The sequence below is a fragment of the Notechis scutatus genome, chromosome 3 (genome assembly GCF_049901735.1).
Source record: "Notechis scutatus isolate UNSWTSFEM ecotype Mainland chromosome 3, rNotScu1.2, whole genome shotgun sequence".
NCBI lineage: Eukaryota > Metazoa > Chordata > Lepidosauria > Squamata > Elapidae > Notechis > Notechis scutatus.
The window spans coordinates 123,279,920-123,305,011 of record NC_142011.1 but is presented as its reverse complement, the minus strand read 5'-3'; the positions used below and the strand labels follow the sequence as shown (position 1 = coordinate 123,305,011).

At 40.5% G+C, this 25,092-nt stretch overlaps 1 protein-coding gene across 2 annotated transcripts in view; it reads left to right on the top strand.

Annotated features, from left to right (window-relative positions):
* Positions 1-25,092, top strand: part of TMEFF1 (transmembrane protein with EGF like and two follistatin like domains 1) — a 128,023-nt gene that overhangs the window by 70,325 nt on the left and 32,606 nt on the right. For both annotated transcript variants that reach the window (XM_026672472.2, XM_087961127.1), the window contains exon 4: positions 9,761-9,787. In XM_026672472.2, coding sequence (XP_026528257.1) covers positions 9,761-9,787 — 27 coding nt within the window. The remainder of the gene's footprint in view (positions 1-9,760; positions 9,788-25,092) is intronic.

Below are 25,092 nucleotides of genomic sequence, written 5' to 3'. Positions count from 1 at the left end.
CATTCTTGATCAAAAGTTTTTTTCTAGGAGATTAGGAAGGTAAAATTAAAATTATGATTTGGTTCCACAAAGCATTTGAAAACAAAAATAGAAAGGTTTTAAAATACAAATGTGACTTGGATACATCCCATTATTGTGGAAAATGTATACAGGTAGTCCTTGACTTATGATCTTAAGTGAGTCCAGAATTACAGTCGTAAGTGGTGGCAGTCATTAAGCAGGTCACCACAATCTTTTTGGTTGCAGTCATTAAGCAAATCTGCTGTTGTTAAGTGAACATGGCAATTGTTAAATGAACCCATTTTCTTCAATGGGTGTTTTTTTTCCTGCAAACTAGAAGTAAACTGAAAACTGACAAAAAAAAAAATGACAAAAATTGTAGTGATGTGACTGCAGGATGCCATAACTGCGAAATGGTTGCCAAGTGCACAATATGTGATCACATGACCATGGAGGGGGCATAGTTGTCAGTACTTCAGAACTAGACTGTAAGTAGCTCTGAAGAGGTCTGCTGTAACTTTCAGTAGTCACAAAGTGTGAACAATCCTAAGTGAGGATTACCTGTACTCTAACTTTTCGGACTCAAATCTTATTTTGAAATCCTAAATAAGCTGGGGATCCTATGTAGTAACTTTACAGTATAGAACAATTACAATAACTCTTGCTGATGGTAAGAAATTTTTGTCAGCAGAGGGAGCTTGTGATCCTATTGTGTGAATCTGTGATTTGCTCCTGGTCATTTTATTACAGTATACTTAAGGTGCATGGATGCGTTCCACTTGTTTCTATATTACAATACAAGTATTATAATACCTTTAGCTAAAATACCCCCTTTTTTCTTACTAAGTTCCAGTAATTTACTAAACAATTTCATTACTTAACAACATTAGTAATTCCACATTTAATTGTAGAAGTTATGTCTTACAATGTTTTCACATTCTGAGTTCAAACAGACCTTGCAACAGGATGCCGACTAATTAGATATAGAAGAAGTAAAGCCTTTCTATTTCTTTCAATGCTGTGCATTTTTCAACTTACCTACAATAACCCAAATAATTGTTCCCTGGATTGATTTCTGCTAAAGCTGGCTTTTATAATGGAACTGAATTTCCTCTGTCAGAAAGTTGTGTTCATAAGAAAGTGCAGTCTTCTGGTTTTCTTATTATAACTGTTCAACTGGAAAAACCCAACTATTATTTATTTCTATAATTAAAAGTAAACTTTTTAATTGAATAACAGATATGCATTTGGTTCTCTTGTTTGTTTTTTACCAAAGAAAAGGCCAAGACCACACTTAACTTCAAATCAGTACCCCACATTTTGAAGTAATTAACTCTTATTATGGACTTAGAGCATATAAATTTTGTAACATGCACTTAAACTTCAAAAATGCAATGATGACAACATTATTGGGGAGTGAGGTGGGGGGGCAGTGGCAGCATTGGTTTTATTTTTTGTCATGGGTAATTAAGAATTGCTAGGTGACTACTGAGAGGAAGATTTTAACCCACCCTTCTTTTGCTGTTCAGTTCCATACCTAAGACATTAAGGCTGAACCAGAAGCAGCAGCTAAACTTTCTGAACGAAATGGAATACTATTTTTTACTTCTTTATTAAACAAATGCATATGGCAGCTATGTAACCAGTGTTATTCTGTGTAACAAGCAAAGATTAAAAATACAATACAATTATCAAAATAAATCGGGGGGGGGGGGGGAATCAAAATCAAAATTGAGACCAGGGTTGGGATTCTACTGGTTCGGACTGGTTCTATAGAACCAGCTGTTATGATTTTGCGCAGTTTGGAGAACTGGCAAATTGTGCCCCTGGCTGGTCCCGGCCCTCCCCGCCCAGTCAGTCCTTATCGTGCATGTGCAACATCGCGTGCATGCCCGACATCACTGACTGCATTCTCCCCCGCCCAGTCACTCCTTTTTTTTTTTTAAACAGGTTTTATTAATTTCAAAAACAAACAAATCATCATCAACCATTACATATTTGAACCTTTTTCCATTATAAATTTTACAAGTCAGATAAAACCTTATCTTATACAATACAATTCTATTTTAAACCATTTCTAAATGAGCATAAAAACATCTCTTGTCCTCTATTTCTTTCTGACTTGATTATCGCCATTTTCTTTCTATGCTTCTAAAAGGTTTCACCAATACTTCTCAGAAAACATAAACAGACACAAACAAACATATAAAAATCTTTTAGTAAAGTAACTTGGCCCCGGTACCTCTCTTTATATGGGCTTTAATTATATTCATGCTCATCTTACAGATCATTATCTATTTTATTTGCCATTCTGTATCTTCTATATATACTTCTCCACACATTTCACTCTTCATAATTCTATCTTATTCAATCCATCTTAATTTAAATCATTATATTTGTATCTTTTGCCCATCCTTTATTATCCCTCTATCTCATTCCTTATAATGAAAAAAAAAAAAAGGAATTTCTCCTGAAATCTCTAATCAGAGTATGATGCCTTTCTATCCTCTCCTAAATATTAGATTAACATTTAAAATGACACCTAATACCCAATCTGATTCTGCTTGGTACATTCTATCTATTAATTTTTACTTTTAATAACAATAAAAACAGAGTAATAAATCGAAAGTGTTTAAATACATAGTATCCTCCTAAATACGTAGTTAAATAATAAATCTAAATAATAAATCTTATAGCATTCCCATTGCCTTTCCCTTCAATATTTTATTACATTTTAAAAATCAATCATTATTAAACATTTCAACATTTTAATTTCTTATTAACTCTTAAGCCATTCTAATTTTCTATTTCTAATACAAATATTACAATACCGTCTTATGTACCTTGCAAAATCTTTTTTAAGAAAATTTATGCTTCACCCTTTATCCCTAAAAAGATTCCTCTTTTCCCATCCAATTTTAAAACTTTGTGGCTTTTCTCCGCCTTTCCCTTTCTTTCTTCCCCCACCAGATCTTCCTACCCCCTTCTTCTAACCTCTGTCTTGCTGGCATCCCTTCTCTGTTGTATTCGCTTTTTCTCTTGTTTGCTATCATTGTATTTATTTTGCATCATATTTTTCTCTTTCTTAAATGTTTTTTTAGATCTTAAGTCCTTCATTTTCCTCGCTTTCTTCCTTCCTTCTTTCTTAGATAAATTTTGGGATTCATTAAAGATGGTGTCTTCTTCGTCTTCTTCTTGTTGTTGTTCCATCTGTCGATTGTCTGTTCATAGTTAACCAGCGCCATTTCTAAAAATAGAAAAGCTTTTTCCATACCATCTTTACAGGCTGCTTTTGTTTGTTCATATTCATCCCTCAGTTCCTCAAAGGAGAAAGCCATTATAAATCTTTTCTTTTCTTTTTTCCCTCTTTCTTCTTACTCCAACCAAAATATTCCAAAAAAAAAGTAAGACAATCCCAAAGTCCACAATCCTCAATCAATCCAAGCCAAGCCAAAATTTCCTCTTTCTCTTCCAGGGGTAGTATCAGACAAAGGAAAAAGAAAATCCAAATCTGTGTTTTGAAGCCTTATTAAAATTTTATTTCTGTCTCCAAATCCTTAAGGCATCTCCTCCAACAAAATCCAACCAGATAAATATATTTTTTGTCCTCTCCTTCCGACTTATCCCATAAAGCTAGTTTTACCTGAAAAAAACAGGTTTCTCAATATCCGTTTGTTAATTCCGTCCGGGAGGGAGAGTAAACTTTCCTTTCAGCACCTCAGAATTGCCGCTTACTTTCTCTTGTGGAAAGAATCATCCAAAAGCCATCACTTCCAGGAATTAAATTAAATATATCTCAGAGTCCTGGATCGACCAAGAAGACTTTCACTTTTAAAAACTTTCTCCTCTTCCTCCTGCGCATACTTGCCCAGCTGCCGGCTTCTTTGTGGCGGCCATTACGGACCGCCGCTACGCCGCCTTGGTAAAGGGGGGTTCTGCCGGCCAGGAGGGGGTCTGCAACACCCCAAACCCTTTTCCGGATCCCCCTACCTTCAGCTGCCCCTGCAGGGCAGCCTTGCTCCGCAGCCTTCGGATCGGAGCCCCAAAAGCGGCTAGCGCGGCAGGGATCGCGCAGCTCGCGAATCCCTACCGCCGCAGCCGACAAACCGGAAATTTCCCGCCCAGTCACTCCTTACAGGTATTTCTTCCCCCTCTCCTGGCGACCAGCTGTGCCAGGATCCCCCTCGCTGTCTTACTGCTTCACCTAGGAGGCTTCCCTGAGGCCCAGGAGGCCCAAAAACGGAGCATGGGGGGGGGCATGGGGGGTGCTGTGGAGCCCCCCCTGCACTCCCCCTTCAGGAGGCTTCCCTGAGACCCAGGAAGCAAAAAAAAAAAAAAAACAACAACAACTGGGCAGGGGGTGCTGCAAAAAAAAGAAAAAGAAGAAGAAGCCATGCCCACCCAGTCACATGGCCATGTCCATCTAGCCATGCTCACCTAGCCATGCTCACCTAGCAACAGCCGCAGAACCGGTTGTTAAAAAATTTGAATCCCACCCCTGGTTGAGACCATTATAAAGATATCATTGCAAACATATTACACACAGAGGGAAACATATCAGAGCTCCATTAATATCCTGGTCCTAGTCTTTTAAAAGCCAGGTCTTCTAAAAGGCCAGTTTAACAAAAAGGCCGTCTGTATCCCCAGGGGATGATGGCACCATAACAGAGAAATTGGGCTTCCTAGAGCCCATCAGGCGACATAGCTTCATCAAGAGGATCCAGAGCACAGTCTGAGTAGGCAGAAATCTTCAGGGAATAGGTAGTCTAGTAGGTAACTTGGCCTCTAGAGGGCTTTAAAGATGACAACTGACACATTGAACTATATCTAAAAGCCTATAATATATATATTCATTTTTGCTTTTCAGTATTGTTATTAGAGGCATGTTTGGCCAGGAGTCATTGGCTTTCATTTGCAAATTGCTAATGAGAATGTGTGTATGTGTGTGTATGTGTACACACACCCACACAACATGCCATCGCCTATGCCTTTTCCCTATGTGCATGCTGTGTGTTTATGTCACATGCCTTGCACAGAGCACACAAACTGTGGAAGGAACACGTAGATCATTCCATCACTGTGCAGCCCCCAAGCATGTCTTCCCTCCATCTTCTTAAGTGTTCAGAAAGGTGCAACTCTTTTCCCACCACTCTTTCTATATTAAATTTGTATTCTTCCTTGATAGCTATACCACACCAAGGTTGCTGGCAGTGAGACATGGTTAAAAAGAATAAAACAATACAATTAAAATGAAGGGAAAATTTAAAAAGTACAATTGCAACCAATCTAACTAACTAATAAATAGCAAAAAAAAAAAAAAAAGATGGGTTTTGACCATTTCCCCAAACATTGGGAAATTGGGACCAAACACACCTTCATGGTAAGAACAGTCTGTAACCTTGAAAACACACAGGAGAAGCACCACAGGCTTTTGGCAATGAGGGAATCTTTCAAAGGGTCTCTTGCTGATCTAAGTAACAGGTTCCTGACTTGGGTATAATACTGGTGTTAACTGCTGAACTGAAAGATCTTTCTCCACCAGTGGAAAACAGCTGTTAGTCAGACAAGCTACAAAATTTAGCTATGTATGAGAACGTGTCGCCACATTTTACATTTTAATGCACAAAATATGTTCCATCCATTTTGGAAAAGGGATTCTGAGAAAATGCTTTGAAAATATCTGTCATGCTGCAGATGCTCTTTGCAAAAGCTATCTCAGATCTAAAACTGTACAGTGTTGGATATGTTTCTAAGCATCCCACACTGTTTTTATATTCGAACTGGAGCTGCCTTGTGCTTTCTGCTAAGGAGGAACAAATGACTCTGCCATAAGCAATCAGAATGAACTTTGCAAACACTTTCCCGGGATTTGTAGGAAAAAGCCTCCCTCTATCTCCTGCCAAGCAATAGTTTAAAGGCCTATCTTCAACAGTCCTGCTCTGGGCAATTAGGTAGAAACTTTGCTGTTGACATTGAGACTGGAGGCTAATTGCCAGCAGGCATGCAGTAGATTGGAGAGAGAAGGGATATAAAGAGGACAGGTAGCAGATGGAAATGATGCTGCTAGAAGATTGGGCCCGAGTCTCACTGGGGTTGTAAACTTGCATCTGGGATGAGTAATTTCAGATGGCAGGTGGAGCACATAGAACTGGATGTTCTTTCAATTCAGAGAAAATGAGCAGTTGAGGAGAAGAGTCCTTGTCAAATGTCTTTTCTGGAATCCTGCTTTTGGTGTACAGCTTTTTTTTTAATGGGTGAATGTTGGATTCCATGAGCTCCTGCACCAGCCTGAATGCCACAGGCGGTATGTTCTTCAATGCCTTACTAGTCCTGACAGCTTGTTTATTTGTTTAAATTATTAACAGCTGCAGGGCGAATAGTTTTCATCTTTTCCTCTTCTGATGGAATCCTGAATCCATGCTGCTTTTAACCTCAGGGAGAAAAGAAAAACTCACTGGATATTTTCCAGTCATCCTTTGCAATGATACTACTACGTAGAATGTTGTGCCAACATGAGCATTTCGAATTTTTTAATGTCCAGTCTCCACTATAGAGTGAACCATGGGACTCTTGTTTATTGATTGTAATTTGCAATTCAAATTTTAGGTTGGAAGAAGAGGTCTACTTACGGAAGTTTTTGGCATATGGAAAAAACTGAATTGACTGTGCAGATTCTTTCCTTTCTTCTTTCTCTAATTTAAAACATTTAATTTAAATTTAATTTAAAACCCTTGTTTCATAGGTTAATCAGCCAAATTTAGTATCATTTAAAAATACAGGTGCAAATCATGTTTAATTATAGGTACTTAATTTAGCTATGAAAGCAAATGTCTGGAACTGGTCTTTCCTACAAAGAATTTTTGGCAGAAGGACTGTAGCATTTCAGTAGTGTTGCAGAATTTATTTATTTATTTTTTTGGGGGTGGGAGGAATGAAGAACACCTTTATCCAAAGAAGACAACTTAGAAAAAAGTGTATTTTTTTAAAAAAAATTAAAGAATGATTATATTTTAAGGATGACAGAATGATTTAGGAAAAAATAAATCTATTCAGTGAATGGTACAGAAGGGAGCTGAACTTTATTAGGCATTTGAGCTCTACCTATATAGAAGATTCTTCAGGATAGGTAAATGTTCTTTGCTTGATATAAAATATGTTCTTAAACTTGGTAGCAGTTCAACGAGGTATCTGCAGCCCATTCATAACTTAAGCTGAAAGTGACCATGTAACTAGACCTCTCTGCATTCTATTTGTTGCGTTGCTTTTTCTTGCACATGGCTTTAAACCTACTTCCATCCTGTCTCCCACAGTGACTAAACAAATAGGTCTGATGGATCCTACAAGAACATCAGATCAATAACTCTTCTCCGCTGTGGTTTTCTGGGAAGTGGTATTTAGAGGCTTGCTATCTCTGAGGCTGATCGGCTAGGATTAGATTCCCAGAATTCCCAGGGGCATGACTAATACTACATCTTGACCAAAACATGAGTTTATGTGACCAAAACATGAATTTATTAAGTCTTTTGAGGGTAATTAAAACAGCTCTCCTTTTTTTGCAGAGGAGTAGCCTTTTTAGTCTGTAATAGCCAAAACAAAAACAAAAATAAAACCTCCACAGGGGTCTTTTGATTCTTGAAAAACTATCAAATTTATTATTCGATCAAGGGTTTCCCTTATTTGTTTTTAGATATAAGAAAACAAGCCTGAAAAAGCAGGGGGGAAGAACCTGGAGATTTCATTCATCATCTTTACTCATAATTTTCAAGCTGAGGTGAAGATGATGTAAACTAAGAGTTTTAAATTGTTTTCATTGATTTTCAAAAGAAAATTGGAATTGATTCACATTAAGGTAATCAAGTTTAAAGTATAAGAACGTTTTCTGTGATACATTTGCTCGAGGAGGATTTATCTGCAGTGCTTGTTAAAGGTCTCCTATCTCCTCCACTTATAAGCTTCCATTTTAGGTAATTGTTTGAAGAAAAAAAAGGAGATGAGGAAAGTCTATGCCATTTTCATTACTTCAGTGCCTGAGTTGCACCGACAAATCTCCATTGAATAGCTAAGTTTAAATCATAATATTCCAGAAACAATTTGTACAGTAATTTTGACAATAAAAGTAGTTTGGGCAATGGTGTTGGGTGATTTATTGTCATTGTGTGCAGCTTAATTAAGTTATTTGATATGAACTACCTTTCCTTCAGATGTGGAGATTTTTTTTGTGTTTCTTACTTCATTAATAGATCACTGTTATACTTCTCTCTTGTGCTTTTTGCAAGTAGCTGCCTCATTTTCATTTCCATAACACTAAATGCAGGGTAGAGTATTTCTAGAAGGTATTATTTACAATGGCAGAAAAATTCTAAAGGGGGAAGGATCAAGGTATAAATGGAAAGAAGGAAAAAATAAAATGAGAACAGTTCTCTGGACAACTTCCATTAAGTCACTGCTGGGTTTATAAAAGTTTCAGGAAATAAATTGCAGTCATTTTGCTAGCTAGTTAATGTTTCTTTCTCTCCTCCTTTTTGTTATGGGAGAAAAAAATTGTTCACCACCGACAGAGCTGTTTTGAAGAATATATGTGTCTCATGTATTGGGGTATTGAACTGTGACACACAAACAAAACAGTTCTTTATCTGAGGACATTATATTTATTCCATTGGATACATACTACAGTATCTATTAGTCTTGTCCCCATTATATCTATGGTTTGGTACCACACTATTTTACAGGAGGGAACTGATTTCAAAGTTGTTCTGTCTCTATTATGCTGCTCCATTTCTCCCTTTTGAGTTGAAGCTAAGTCAAAAACAAGTTTTTTTAATTCTTTTCACCATGAAAATCAATCTTCCATTGGAATTTCTCACATACACATCCGAATGCTCATTTTTGTAAGGGGCTAAAATCTAATCAAATGGGAATGAATGGTTAAGAGAAAGCTCTGCCAAAGATTTTGGTTGCTGGAAGGAAAGGGTTGGTCCTGGTTCATCTGGACTAAGTCAGAACTGCTCTGACCTCCAGCATCATATGTCCTGTTGAGCCTGCGATTCCTCTGTACATTTGATGGTACATCTGTTGAATAAGCCTCTGAATTGTGGCATTGGCAGGCTATGAAATGGTTTTAAGTTGTTGAGTGCCTGCTTTTTGGAAGGGTGCAGAGGTAAACATCTGTGGAATTCCTATGAAGTAATTTGTTAATGTGTTCATTTTTGCTTTATTTTATGTATTTAGAAAAATCACATGGCTGCCCTTATATATGAATTCTGGGCAGCTAAGAACAAAAAAAATATTTAAAAATCACTATAAATCAGACAAAAATAATTAAAACAGTCATAATGCTATGACCAAATAGTATATAACACATTCAATTACACAGATCACGTCTATAATTTAGTGTTTTTAATTAGCCAGTTATATTATTGTAAAAGAGCTGAAAGGAAATAAGAACTGAGCCTTAAGAACGCTTAATTACAGTCTGCACTTTCCATCCTTCACATGTTTTACTCCTACAACAGCTTATAGGCTCTTCTTTTGTTAAATCATGCCAAGATGTGTTTCATTATCAGTTCCCCCCATTCCGCCCCCCTGACTCCACCTTTTAAATAAGGTAGAGAGAGAAATGAATGTATATTGTAAATAGAAAAGTATAGTGCTAGTTACAATTGAAGGTGACTTCTGAGTTTGGGAAAAAAAATGAAGAGTTCTTTGAATAATAGTCTCTCTCACTCTCTCTGTGTCTGTCTGTCTCTATCTCTGTCTCCAGATAATGGCTCTGGATCAGGAGAAGGAGGTAAGTATTGATTCTTTTTTCCATTTGAATGCTGAAATCTAGTTTGAAATGTTTGAGTGTTTATTGGCAACAATATAAGTTTATTTTCTTTTGCACAAATTTCCTAGAATCTCATTTTTCTAAAACCCCTCACTTTCCTTGGAAAGAATGATTAAAAGAGAGCACTTTTAAATAAGGGATTAAGTGCATGCTTAAAGCATTCTGGTTAAAATTATAAGAGTTAACATATTTTATGTGGGCCCTTTGACATTTGCCAAAGACGGACTTTAATAGTAGAGAATATACATGTATAGCTCAGGGTTGAATTGTTGGGCTCTTAGTGTTGTCTGAGTGTAGAAAACTCTTCAAGAAATCCAACAGATATGCACATTTAAGTGAGTAAGTAAGTAAATATATTTATTAATAAGTAAATTCAGTCTATGGGCACATGTTAAAAAAAATCCAGTTTCTAAACCTGCCAGAGGGACTGAGGGGAGTAAGACTAAGAGAGTTCAACTGAATGTTTCAGAATTAGAGATAATTGCATAGTTTGATTTGGATAACAGTCTTTATGTTTCCATATAAACTTTGAGTGAAAGTTTTTGCTAGAAATTTGCTTTAGATTTATTATATTGTTGTTGTCTTGGTGCATGTTACAGACTACTAGAGTATTGTGATAGAAAGTATTCAAATGGGGTAATAAATCAATATGTGGTATAAGTTAACTTGGTAATGCATTAACTTCAAAATAGCATAGGCAGGATTTATACTTTATTTGGCTGGTGAATATTTTTTGTGGGGGGATGGAACATTCAAAGAGAGCCAGAAATTTATTAGAAATTTGAGCTCTAGCATCCTCATTTCAAACAGCTCTCGGGTGGTAGGGCTGGAAAATACATTTGCCTATTGTGGAAAACTTATGCAAAATCAACAAATATTCCAAATTACTAAGCCATTATTTCCCAACTCTGGTTCTTTTCCAACCACTCTTCCTGGAGTGATGGAGTTGAAATCAAAGTCAGCTGGACCAGATTGGGGAAAGCTCCTTGAAAGAGTTGAATGCTTAACTATATACATATTTGTATACTGTGTGTCTTTTATCTTGGAATACTTAATATTCCCTTAATTATTTGAAAACCAAATTTACATTTGGTCAACAAACCCCTACATTCTTCTCTGACATTAAAACTCAGTGAACTTAATGGATTTTGTGTTGAACAAATCTAGCTACGTAAGTGAAGGATTGTAGGACAACAGCAATATAGATAATCTAGGACAGGGATGTCAAACTTGCAGCCCGCGGGCCACATGTGTTATGCACTGGCCATGCCCACCCCCAATTTAGCAAAGGGGGAAAAAGTTGTGATACGTTATGTGACGATATGTCATTGCAAGTTTGACACCCATGATCTAGGAGGAAGGAGTGTTTTTCATTATATTTTTATGTACAATAGATTGCATAAAATAAAGCAAAATGTTCCCAATCTTTTGCTTTGTTATTGTTATTTTAATTTACAGTCAGCTTTTTTTCTTTTATTGACGATGCTGTCAGAATATAGATAGTAAAGTGACAACACCATAAAAATAGGTGAATTATTTTGAACCTTCCTCACCTGGAGCTTTCTAGATATGTTGAACAACATCACTGTAGCCAAAAACCTTGTTGGCTAGAAATGACAAGGCTAGAGGTCTCCTACATCTGAAAAGCTGCGAAGGACTGAAATGAGTTTCATGGATGGAGGAACCTTTCTGTGCCTGGATGGTTAAAAGGCCAAAAGGTTCATAGATTATTCTAGTTTTTGATAATTTGGCTGTACATGGTATAGAGAAGCATTCTGGCTACATTATTTATAACGGTAAATCATTGGTTAGGGCAAAATGTAGATGTCTGAATATATCTGAATGAAGGTTTAACACTTTCTGCAATTCCTGGGTAAGTGAGTTAAGGACTTCAGCAGAGCTTAATTTCCTTTTATTAAAAAAATAAATAAATCCCGGGGAAGAATTAAGTTCATATAAGCTTGCAATGAACTTTACATTCTGCTGCCTTTATTCTAATCTATAAAAGTAGTCTAAATTATTTTCCCAGCCATGTAGAAGGAGGAGGAGAGAAGCAGCCCACAGATTTGACCCAAGTCTTGTTCTCACTAGCAGTACTTGAAATGGCTAGTGGTGGTGATGGGAAGCATTGTCTGTGTAATGATGTCCGATCCTAATTCTCTTCACTCTTCTGTGTTTTGTGCTATGTGTGATGACCCAGGGCGTGCACAAAGGCAACACAGTTAGATAATCAGTAGGAGTCTCTTTATTAGCTCCAACTTTTCTCCCAATGTCCTAGTTACCTTCTGGCTGGAGAAAAACTCTCCCAGGAACAGCCTTTGGCTGCAGAGAATCAAGTCCAAAATGTGGTCAACAAAAACTAACTATAAGTCCAATCAAGGCAAGATGAGGTAATTAGTCCGGCAGGGCAGGAGAAGGAATTCCAGACATGAATGAATGGCCATAATTCAACACAGTTGGGAGGATGCCAGGAACACAGATAACCAAAGTCAACACAAGATAAACTCATTGTTCCCAGCAGACGCCACACTCAGCATGCATCTCTTTTAAACTATCTTCCCAGGTGTGGCTAATGAATCAGGGCCCTTTCCTCCCCCGTAAGCCACTCAACCCACGTTGCTCTCTTCTCCATTCCTCCATGCATGCCCTCGGATGAAGAGGGGGTGGGCCTGGGTCTTCCTCTGAACTCCCTCTCCCTTGTCTCTCCCCTGCTCTCCCCAGCCGGACTTTGCCCTTCCCCAGTTTCCTCCACTGCCACGGAGCCACATTTCCACTCCCTGTCAGCTGTTTGTCTTCCTCCTCGGATTCAGACTCCGACAAGGGCATGATACTATGTGAAACAGCAAGGTGAGCCTGCTTAAATCATAGCCCAAAGATGAGACAAAATTAGAATCACAGGTGCCGTGTGTGTGTGTTAAACTGATCTGGTAATACTAAATAACAAATAAAATGAGGTTCACATTCAGTTTAGATTTACCAGCATAACATATTACATATGAATCAGTCTCCCGCAGACACACAGCTTTGTAAAATAATGTCAACATAGTTTCTTTCAGACTGTATTTTCCACTCATCTTGTCTTTTTTCCATCTTTCAGCAGACACCTAAGAAACTTATATGATCAGGCAACCAAGAGTTATTGGAACAAATAGCTGGGATGTGATCCAGCATTCCTATTCTATGTTTCTTAAGTAGAGTAATGGTTCATTGCTGGCAGTTTAATTCTTTATTCTTGTTATGTAATGCTAACCATAGTGTGTGTCTATTTACCTAAATAAACTTTAAATTACCGTGTTTCTCAAAAAATAAGGCCGGGTCTTTTTTTTTTTTTTTTTTGAGCCCCGAAAAAACGGCTAGGATGTCTTTTCGGGGGTGACTTAATTTCTTCCCCCCCACACACTTCCACCTAGAGTGCCCCATGCGCACTCACCTCTCCATGAGGCTGCCACTGGAAGTTCCCCAAAGGTAGAGTCACCAGCCGCTTCTATCGGCCGGTAGAAGCGGCCTCGGGGCAAGCACCCATGCGCACTCACCTTGCCACGAAGCTGTTTCTATCAGCCGATGGAAGCTCCCAAAAGGCAGAGTCACCAGCCGCTTCCATCGGCCAATAGAAACGGCTTCATGGCAAGGGGAGTGCGCATGGGAGAGCGGCTGCAAACTTTTCTTAGCAGAAGGGAAGCAAGCTGAGTCTCTCTCTCTCTCTCTCTCTCTCTCACACACACACACATACACACACACACACACACACACACACACACCACCCCTACTAGCCCTCGTCCCTGCACCGGGTCAGCCAAGCCCTTCTGGCGAGGGAAAGGCTCAGCATCTGCGGGGTTCCCACTGCCACCCTCCCCTGCCCAGGCCAGACCTTTTCCGGGCACCCTGCCAAAGTCCCAGGGCAGCCGACCTCCCTTTACCTGCTGCTGCCGCTGGTTTGGGGAGAGGGGAGTGCCAGGGAGGGAAGAGGAGGCAGCAGAGCTCGGCTACCCTTAGAAGGGAGTTCGGGCGGGCTCCTGAAAGGAGACGCAGGAGCGGTCCTCGTAGGAATGTGGTGGGGAAGCGGGGTGAGTGTGAAAGGCTCGCCGCCGCGGCACAGGAGAGCGGGAGGGAGCTGGAGCGAAGAAGGGCTGAACCGTCCTTTCTATTGCTCTGGTGAGAGCCGAATATTTGCAGGGGCTGGTTGGAAAGGCCTAATTTTAGTATGAACCTTGACTGGTGGTGGGGGGAGCTGAATGGCGAAGGCACTCTGCACATGATCCGAGGCAATCCTGCCAGCTCACGTGTGGCGTTGCTAACAGTTGTGGGGAGTCTGATAACTTCAGCGATGCCTCCTTTTCTCTCTCTCTCTGAGCACCTGAAAGAGCGCCCGTCATTAACCAATTAACCAACGCCAGCCTCGGAATCCCTTATTTCGGCATAATTCGGGACGAGAGGAGCCGTAAAACCAGGGACTTGGCGACGAGGTGCAGGTTCTTTTTTTTTTTTTGATTGAGTTCAATCACGAGACATTTCTTGATTTCATCGGACGTTGGAGGCGTTCAGAAGAACTTTTGAAAAACTTGTGGGTCTAACTTTGAGAAGCAATGAGTTTGGTCCTCTCAAATGGCGGAGGTTCGGGATGGTCTTTGGAGACCTCCCCTCTCTTTTAGCTGAGGGAGACCTGGGCGATTTTAGACTAAAAGCTGCCCTGGAGAGATTGATCAGAGAATAGGCAAGAAAGCAAAACAAGAATACATTTGGGCTAAGCCGTTTTCTCCCATTCCCTCTGTCGCAATCTCACAATTTTCATCCAGACACAGATATGCGTGTGCTTTCTCTCCTGCCTCGCTGGTAGATTCAAAGACAACTAATGCGAGCTCCCCTCACGAGGCCATTTCTATCGGCCGATGGAAGCTCCCCAAAGGCAGAGTCGGCAGCCGCTTCTACCGGCCAATAGAAGGAGCTGGTCACTCTGCCTTTGGGGAGCTTCTATCGGCTGATGTTCTATCAGTAGTAGATCAGAGTATTCTAGCCTAGGCTACCTGCATGGCGCTCCTAAAGGCAAGTTTTCTCCCCCCCTTCCCTTCCCATTTCTCTTTACCTCGTGTAGTTCTAACTAATGATGTGAGAAATGGTGGGGAAATGCATGGTTTAAATAGGCCTAAATTTTTGGGGCGGGGCTTAATTTCATCTCATGCCTAGAAATCACGCTGGGCCTTCCTATTAGTGGAGGCTGTATTGTTGGAGAAACACGGTAGATACTTAGAACTATCCCAGATTTAATTCAGGACAGATGGTAATTGATCAGTCTAAGCTTTTGAGCTGGTGAAATGTTATGCTTGCAATACAGATAGTCATGTTAATTATTATTAAAATAATTTGTTTTGTGGAGTAGTTGATGCTGTCTGAGAGTGGATATTTGCTTGTTGATGTTTCATTACCCAGCTAGGTGATATCAGTGCTAGTGAGTTGGTTTTGCTCCCTATTTATACACTGCTCAAAAACATAAAGGGAACACTTAAAACAACACAATGTAACTCCAAGTCAATCACACTTCTGTGAAATCAAACTTTCCACTTAAGTAGCAACACTGATTGACAATCAATTTCACATGCTGTTGTGCAAATGGAATAGGCAACAGGTGGAAAGCATAGGCAGTTAGCAAGACATCCCCAATAAAGGAGTGGTTCTGCAGGTGGTGACCACAGACCACTTCTCAGTTCCTATGCTTTCTGGCTGATGGTTTGGTCACTTTTGAATGCTGGCGGTGCTTTCACTCTAGTGGTAGCATGAAACGGAGTCTGCAACCCACACAAGTGGCTCAGGTAGTGCAGCTCATCCAGGATGACACATCAATGCGAGCTGTGGCAAGAAGGTTTGCTATGTCTATCAGCGTAGTGTCCAGAGCATGGAGGCACTACCAGGAGACAGGCCAGTACATCAGGAGACGTGGAAGAGGCCGTAGGAGGGCAACAACCCACCATCAGGACCGCTACCTCCGCCTTTGTGCAAGGAGGGACAGGAGGAACACTGCCAGAGCCCTGCAAAATGACCTCCAGCAGGCCACAAATGTACATGTGGCTGCTCAAACGGTCAGAAACAGACTCCATGAGGGTGGTATGAGGGCCCGACGTCCACAGGTGGGGGTTGTGCTTACAGCCCAACACCGTGCAGGATGTTTGACATTTGCCAGACAACACCAAGATTGGCAAATTCGCCACTGGTGCCCTGTGCTCTTCACAGATGAAAGCAGGTTCACACTGAGCACGTGACAGACGTGACAGGGTCTGGAGACGCTGTGGAGAACGTTCTGCTGCCTACAACATCCTCCAGCATGACCGGTTTGGCAGTGGGTCAGTAATGGTGTGGGGTGGCATTTCTTTGGGGGCCGCACAGCCCTCCATGTGCTCACCAGAGGTAGCCTGACTGCCCTTAGGTACCAAGATGAGATCCTCAGACCCCTTGTGAGACCATATGCTGGTGCGGTTGGCCCTGGGTTCCTCCTAATGCATGACAATGCTAGACCTCATGTGGCTGGAGTGTGTCAGCAGTTCCTGCAAGACGAAGGCATTGATGCTATGGACTGGCCCACCCGTTCCCCAGACCTGAATCGAATTGAGCACATCTGGGACATCATGTCTCGCTCCATCCACCAACGCCACGTTGCACCACAGACTGTCCAGGAGTTGGGGGATGCTTTAGACCAGGTGTGGGAGGAGATCCCTCAGGAGACCATCTGCCACCTCATCAGGAGCATGCCCAGGCATTGTAGGGAGGTCATACAGGCACGTGGAGTCCACACACACTACTGAGCCTCATTTTGACTTGTTTTAAGGACATTACATCAAAGTTGGATCAGCCTGTAGTGTTTTTTTCCACTTTAATTTTGAGTGTAACTCCAAACCCAGACCTCCATGGGTTGCTAAATTTGATTTCCATTGATAATTTTTGTGTGATTTTGTTGTCAGCACACTCAACTATGTAATGAACAAGGTGTTTAATAAGAATATTTCATTCAGATCTAGGATGTCTTATTTTTGTGTTCCCTTTATTTTTTTTGAGCAGTGTATATCCCGGTTGCCCAGCCAGTTTTGGTGGGGGTGTAGTTTTCTCCTTGATAGTTCTTTGATTAGGGTATTGCTTTCTGCTTGGTTGTCTAGTGTTGATCCCTGCTTATCTGGGTGTCAGCTGATAGAGAGGATGTGTGTTCTTGTTTCCTTCTTAGCTTTTTTTATAGTTTATAAATGTGGTTTATCTTCATTGATGTCTGATTTGTTGCCATCAGCTTCCAAGAATTCCCTTGTGTTTTTGGATTTAGCTTGTATTTAGATGTAGGACAAATATACAAACCAATCAGAGGAATACCCATGGGATCAACACTCTTAGGACTAATAGCAGACCATAAGGCAATGCCTAGAAAATATAGCATTCTCATACACAATCATGTGTGTCTGGATCCAGCACATAGATCACAACTTTGTCATAAAAAAGGAACAATAGAGAAGACATATGAAACAAACAATAACATCTTTAGAGGAATAACATTCACAAGGGAAGAAGAAGGCAACAACAATAACACACATCAGCAAAGGAAACAATGGCAAATTAAATGCATAAAAAACAACTCCCATTTACCAAATGTTCCATTACTAAAGTAACAATATAGCCTCCCTCAATCTGTAAGAACATTACTTAAATGAGTACAAACATACTGTAGCAACCCAGAAGCCTGAAAAAGGAAACAGGCTGCCTATTTATTTATTAAATTTATATGCTGCCCATTTTCCCAACAAGGCGATTAGGTGACTTACAATCCATAAAAAGAGAAAGAGGAAAAGAATTGAAAATTTAAAAACTATGCAAAGAACTAGAACCAAGGAGATGGATGGAGAGGCCTATACAACAGCTTCCAACAAAATGAATACCCACACATTTATATCAACAAGTACCGAGACATGACCCTTTAGAACACAACCAAAGCAAGCTAGGAAAAGATTAACACTACCGTACATCAAAAATATTTCAGAAACAATCAACAGACTATTATAAGCAGACTGAATAACTGTAGCACACAAGCTGACTAAAGGCCTTCAAAATATCTTAGTAAACCAAAAGGTCTAGACTCCAGGGAGTCATCTAAACATTACATTATAAAGACTGTAATCAGTCACTATGTAGGACAGATAACAGAAGAGTAGCAGACGTATCCCTGAACACAGTCAAAATATATGATGAAAACTCCTTAGTCTCATAACCCATGGACAGACTTAACCATAGTTTCAATTGGGAAATTGTGAGCATCCTAGAACAAGCTAACTTCAGAAACATTAGGGGATTCTCTATTTGACGTTTAGACAAATCAGCTGTCAGTTGACACATGGACATAAACAACCTTCTAAACAGACAATTAAAAAGGTAAGAAGGAAAAAGACCAGAACACATCACTCTAACAGCCTATATTCAGATAAGCAAGGATCAACACCTGAACTACTACTATCCAACACTCCCATCAATACTGGTAGGGCAAGCTACTTACATAAACTGGGAATAAATCCCACACTCATTACCTCTGGTAATGTTACCTAGTTGGGTAATGAAATATTTGCAAGTACACAACCAAATTCAGAGAGCGCCAAGAGCTGCACAATTCAGCCCTGAGCTACATGTATCCTCTTCTATTGGATAATTTGTCTATGGAGATTCTGAGTCATCGAGGTCATTGTTGTCCCAAAAGTGTTTTTTCAAGAGGCAACTGGACTTTCTGGTTTTTCTTTTGGTTTTTCTGAGGAAGCTTCTTGGATAAGAAGTTGAAATGTCTTCAAAGAAAAACTAGAAAGTTCAGTTGCCTCTTGAAAAAGCACCTTTGGGACTATTGGATAATTTGTTTTGGATTCATCATTTCTAAAATCTAGTCATTGTAGAGAAGCTGTGGCAGATTGCTTTTACTGATTAATAAATTCATAAACATCATGTCCTACACAGCTGACTGCCATCTGTCACACTTTGCAGAACAATTCCTTGTGATTATTAGTGGATTAGATTTACATATTTCTATGAATATATATGTCATATAGTGAAAGATAGAAATATGTTTTAGACATTTTACACATTTGAAAAGGTGCATTTTGAAGTGATTTTCTAATTAGAAATAGAACATTCTGGTCCTCCCAAGTGAAACGTTGCACAATCTATTAGGAATTTATATAGAATAAAGCTTGAAAATCTGGATTAAAACCGTAAAGCTTCAGATTTTGCATTACTATTCAACATAATTCATATAATTCTACAAATATATATAGTTAGTTATAGTTATAATTATAGTTATAGTTGTAGAGTTGGAAAGGACCATAAGAACAATCTAATTCAACTTTACAATGTTCAGGAAAACTAATTAGATTATCCATGAGAAACATGTCTAGTCTCGACCAGAGTTGGAGAACCTATAACCTCCATGGTTCAATTGTTCTGCTATTGTCCACACATTTTAGTTAGAGAGTTTTTCCATATATATATATATATATATATATGTTATGTCTCACCTTTCTTCTTTCCAAAAAAGATGAAAGAGTCCAAACTCATACAAACACAGGCAGGCAAGATGACTCGGTCTTTACAGAGTTAATCCTTTATACTGATAATGTCCTTGGCATTCCAACACACTCTGCCTGCCAAGTCCGAAATGATAACAAGAAAAAACTACTCACTGAAGATTCCAAAGCAGACCACAAAAAACAGTCACAACGAAACCTGGAAGAGAAGCAAACTTTGTCCCGCACAAAGTTTCCGGAGAAAACACACCCACTTTTATCCCCTGTGGGGTGTGTCTCAATGACTCAGCTCACTCTCTGACCCTCCCACGCCTCCCACGTTGCATCTCACATTTCTTCCTACGACGCTGCCTAGGATCAAGCCAACATTCGTCCACTTGACTCCCTGTCAGGGGCTGCTCCGATATGCCCTCCTCCTCCTGATTAATCTCAGGCTGTTCCTCTCGGTTGTCTGATGAAACCTGAGGTATTATCAGGGAGGAAGGCATTGCCAGAGGGGAAGGTCCTGGGGAGGAAGGCATTCCCTGTTCCTCCTCCTCATCTTCTGTGTTCCTCTAACAGCACAGGCTCAGGAATCGGAGCCACAACATACATACATACATACATACATACATACATACATACATACATACATACATACATACATACATACATATATATATATATATATATATATATATATATATATATATATATATATATATACACATACATATTCGTAGATTTTCACGGGTACAGGTATGTAGGTCTAGGTGTGTTCGGGTCTTTTCCCGTGTAAGATTAAGAGTATCTTGGCAACATTTTGGCGAGGTCCCACTCTCCATCCTCAGGCTGGTGCTTTCGGCTTCGTGCCAGTGCAAGCAGTGTGTGATCGGAGCTGCAGTCTCACTATAAATACTGGTGGTGGGGGCTGGTGTGTTGGGCTGGTTGGCTGCGCTGCTGCCTCTTGATTGGTTGATGGAGTTGATGTTGGTATAATGGGCTGTGTGATGGCTTTTTGAGTTTTGTTGTGGAGATATCCTGGATCTTGTGTTGTAATCTCCTGGGTTGTTTGTTTTGTAGTGATCTTTTTTCCATTAGCCTTTTCTGTTTTAACAGCTTGGGTAATGGATTGTGTGATGGGCTTGTGAGTTCTTTTGTTGTGGTATCCTGGGTCTTGTGTTGTAATCTCCTGGGTCATTTGTGTTTTGATCTCTTTTCCATTAGACTCCTGTGTAGTAACGGCTTGGGTAATGGGTTGTGTGATGACCTTGTGAGATTTATTGCTGTGGTATCCTTGGTCTTGTACTGTGATATCCTGGGTCATTTGCTGTGTTGCAACTTCTTGAGTTCTTGTGGTGTAATTTCCTGGGTTTTCTGATTGTGATATCCTGAGCGGGTAGCTGTGAGGTAGCATTCTGGGTTTTAGTCTGGCTTCGAGTTTGGGGTCTGGGTCTGTGTTCTTGGCATGTGTCAGCTTGTTTGGTTTTGGGGTCGGGGGGTGCGACAGCTGGCGAAGCAGCCGTGGTCTGTTTTCTGGATGGTGGTTGTCCTTCGTTTATAGGATGGGCTTGGGCCTGGGTCTGATGAGAGGGATTGACGGTGGTGTCCCGTGTTGTTTTGGGTCTGGTGTTGGTTTTCGTGGCTGGGACTCGTTTGTTGGTGAGGGCTAGCTTCCAGATGTCTGGTAGGCGGGAGGTATCATCCCGTCTATTCATGTTATGGGGTGTTTCTCTATCTTGATAGCTTCCCTGATTATTCTCTTGCTGGAGTGTTCAGTGTTGGATATTAATTTGGTTCCTTTGAAATTAATTTCATGTCCTGTGGCTTTAAGGTGCTGGAAGAGGGAGGAAGTATATTCTTCTCTTCTGACTGCGTTTTTGTATTCTGTGATGTTTGCATTTATTCTCCTGTTGGTTTGTCCAATGTATGTGTCTGGGCAATTGTTGCATGGTATTTCATAAACTCCTTGGTTTTCTAGCTGGATCTTGTCTTTGGGGTTTCTTAGGATGTTGGCTATTTTTTGGTCAGTGCCGAAGGCTGTCCTGATATTATGTTTGTGGAGAATTTTGCTGATTTTGTCTGTGGTGCCTTTGATGTAGGGAAGGAGTGCGATACCGTTGTCTTGTTCTGTGGGGGTTATCTCTCTTCGGATTAGATTGGTGATAGTGTTTCTTTGGAATCCGTTGGATATTAATATGTTAGTGAGGGTGTGTAGTTCTGTTCTCAGGTGGTCTTTGTCAGCTAGGCGTTTGGTTCTGGAGATGAGGGTCTTGGCTACGGAGTTGATCTGTGCAGGGTGGTGATGGGATTGTGCATTTAGGTAGTGGTTGGTGTGTGTTTTTTTCTGGTAGATGGTGTGTCCTAGGGAGCCATTGGGTTTTTGTAAATTAGGACGTCCAGGAAGGGAAGTTGGTTGTTGGTTTCTGTTTCCATGGTGAATTGTATTTTGAGGTGTAGGTTGTTAAGGTGTGAGGAAGTCGACCAGTTTTTCATGGAACACTTTGAAACCAACGCTCTAGACAAATCCGAACACAAACCTAAACTCTGGCTCAGATATGTAGATGACACTTTCGTAATTTGGCCATGCGGGAAAGAAAAACTGGACAACTTCCTCACATATCTGAACAACCTACACCCCAAAATACAATTCACCATGGAAATAGAAACCACTCGCCATCCTCAGGCTGGTGCTTTCGGCTTCGTGCCAGTACTGGCGAGTGGGAACTCGCCGAAATGTTGCCAAGATACTCTTAATCTTACATAGGAAAAGACCCGAACACACCTAGACCTACATACCTGTACCCATGAAAATCTACGAATATATATATCTATATATCTATATAGTATTCAGCTTTATTCAGGAATTTTCCCACGTCATTATAGTTGTGCTTTTAAAGTTGTAGCAACGTTTCAGCAGAATCTCATCTGCCACCATCAGGTTTCTGTATTGTGTTCGTCTGTGAGTCAGACTTTTACAGTTGTTTCAGTTTTAAATTTGGGGCTAGCCTACTGCTGTGCCAGAATGTTTTTTTCTTCATCCTGATTGGTTGGGAGTCTTGGTCTGTGTTTATTGGTCTTGGAGTTTGCTGTGTTCTGCTTGATTGATGTTTCTAATATCTTCTGTCTGTTTTGTGGCTTTTTTTTGTGTCTTGATTGGCTGGCAACATTGTGTTCCTGTATTGGAGGCTTTTAGTGCAGCTTGGCTCCGAGTAAATGGACGGCTATCATTTTTTAGGAAGCTAGGTTTCATCTGGGTGCCTGGTTGGGGTGTGTTTGAGCTGGAGGTATCAGGGGGGAATCTGTTTGTGCCCAGGTGTTTGCCTGGCTAGTGGTGTGGAGATTTTTTTGTTTGTGAGTGCAGGCTTCCAAATAATTGACAGTCTGGTGGAATCATCTCTTCTATTCATGCTTTCAGGTCTTTTTTCAATCTCTATGGCTTCTCTGATAATTCTGTAGCTAGGGTTTTCTATAGTGGCTAGGGTTTTGGTGCCATTGAAGTTGATGCTATGACCTGTTGCTTTCATGTGTTGGACTAGTGAGGAAGTGTGTTCCAGCTTTTTTATTGCATTTTTGTGTTCATCCAGGCGGGTACTTATTCTTCTATTGGTCTGTCCAATGTATGTGGCTGGACATGATGCACAGGGGACTTCATATATGCCTTGGTTTTCCAGGTCAATTTTATCTTTGGCTGCTATTTTTCTGTCTGTTTTGAAGGCAGTCTTGATGTGATGCCTGTGTAGTATCTTACTGATTTTCTCTGTAGTACCTCTTATGTAGGGCAGGACAGCTGTTCCATAGGTCTGTTCATCTTCTAGGTCTCCATTATGTCTCAGTGTGTTTTTGTGGATCAAGCCGGTGATTTTGTTTTTATGGAAGCTGTTGGCTGTCAGTACTTTAGTCAGGGTGCATAGTTCAGTCTTTATGTGTGTCTTGTCTGCCAGGAGTCTGGTTCTAGCAATTAGTGTTTTGGCCACGGAGTTTATCTGTGCTGGGTGGTGGTGGGATTGGGCGTTGAGGTAGCGGTTGGTGTGTGTTTTCTTCTGGTATACGGTGTGTCCTAGTGTGCCATCTGTTTTTTTGTAGATTAGTACATCTAGGAATGGGAATTGTTTGTTTGTTTCCGTTTCCATGGTGAACTTGATTTTGGGGTGTGTGCTGTTTAGGTGTGTTAGGAAATTGTTTAGGTTTTCTTTTCCATGGGGCCAAATCACAAATGTGTCATCGATGTATCTTAACCATAGTTTGGGTTTGTGGGTGGCATTAGCCAGGGCTCTGGATTCGAATTCTTCCATGAACAGGTTTGCAATGACGGGTGACAGTGGTGATCCCATAGGGGCTCCTTCAATTTGCTTGTATCTTTGTCCTTTGTATATGAAATATGTGTTGGTTAAGCAGTGTTCTGTTAGTTCCATGAGGTGTTTAGCTGGTTGGTATTTATTTTTGATGATTTCAAGAGTTTCTTTTATCGGGACTTGAGTGAATAGTGAAACCACATCGAAATTTACAAGCAGATCTTCTTGTTCCACGTGTAGATCTATATATATACGTGTAGATGTATGTGTGTGTGTGTGTGTGTGTGTATATATATATATATATATATATATATATATATATATATATATATATATATATATATATATATATATATGTTTTCTGAGTTCTCGGTATTTGTATGGATCTTTGGTTATTCGGGTTTTCTCCGCGTAAGATTCAAAGTATCTAGGCAACGTTTGCGAGGTCCCACTCGCCATCTTCAGGCTGGTGCTTTCGGCTTAGTGCCAGTGCAAGCAGTGTGTGACCGGAGCTGCCATCTCTCTATATATACAAGTGGTGGGGGATGATGTGCTGGGCTGGTTGGCTGTGCTGCAGCCTCTTGATTGGTTGATGGAGTTGATGTTGGTATAATGGGCTGTGTAATGGCCTTTTGTTGTAGAGATATCCTGGATCTTGTGCTGTCATCTCCTGGGTCGTTAGCCTCTTGTGTTTTAACGGCTTGGGTAATGGGTTGTGTGATGGGCTTGTGAGTTCTTTTGTTGTGGTATCCTGGGTCTTGCGTTGTAATCTCCTGGGTCGTTTGTGTTTTGATCTCTTTTCCATTAGCCTCCTGTGTAGTAACAGCTTGGGTAATGGGTTGTGTGATGACCTTGTGAGATTTATTGCTGTGGTATCCTTGGTCTTGTGCTGTGATATCCTGGGTCATTTGCTGTGTTGTGACTTCTTGAGTTCTTGAGGTGTAATTTCTTGAGTTTTCTGATGTGATGTCCTGAGTGGGTGGCTGTGATGTAGCATTTTGGGTTTTTAATATGGCTTTGAGTTTGGGGTCTGGGTCTGTGTTCGTTTGGCTTCGAGTTCGTGGTCGTGCCACATCTTCATGGTGGGGGTCAGTTCGCTTAAATAAATAAATGACACCAGACCCACACCCATGAGGGCCACACAAGATGCCACCACCACACTTCCACGTAAAAATCAGACTCACACCCACACAGAAGATGAGACACGACCACAGACCAGAAGCCGCACTGCAGCTGCATCACTACCCACTTCAAACTCCTCTAAACCATACATGAAGCGAACTGACCCCCACCATGAAGATGTGGCACGACCACGAACTCGAAGCCAAGCGAACACAGACCCAGACCCCAAACTCAAAGCCATATTAAAAACCCAAAATGCTACATCACAGCCACCCACTCAGGACATCACATCAGAAAACTCAAGAAATTACACCTCAAGAACTCAAGAAGTCACAACACAGCA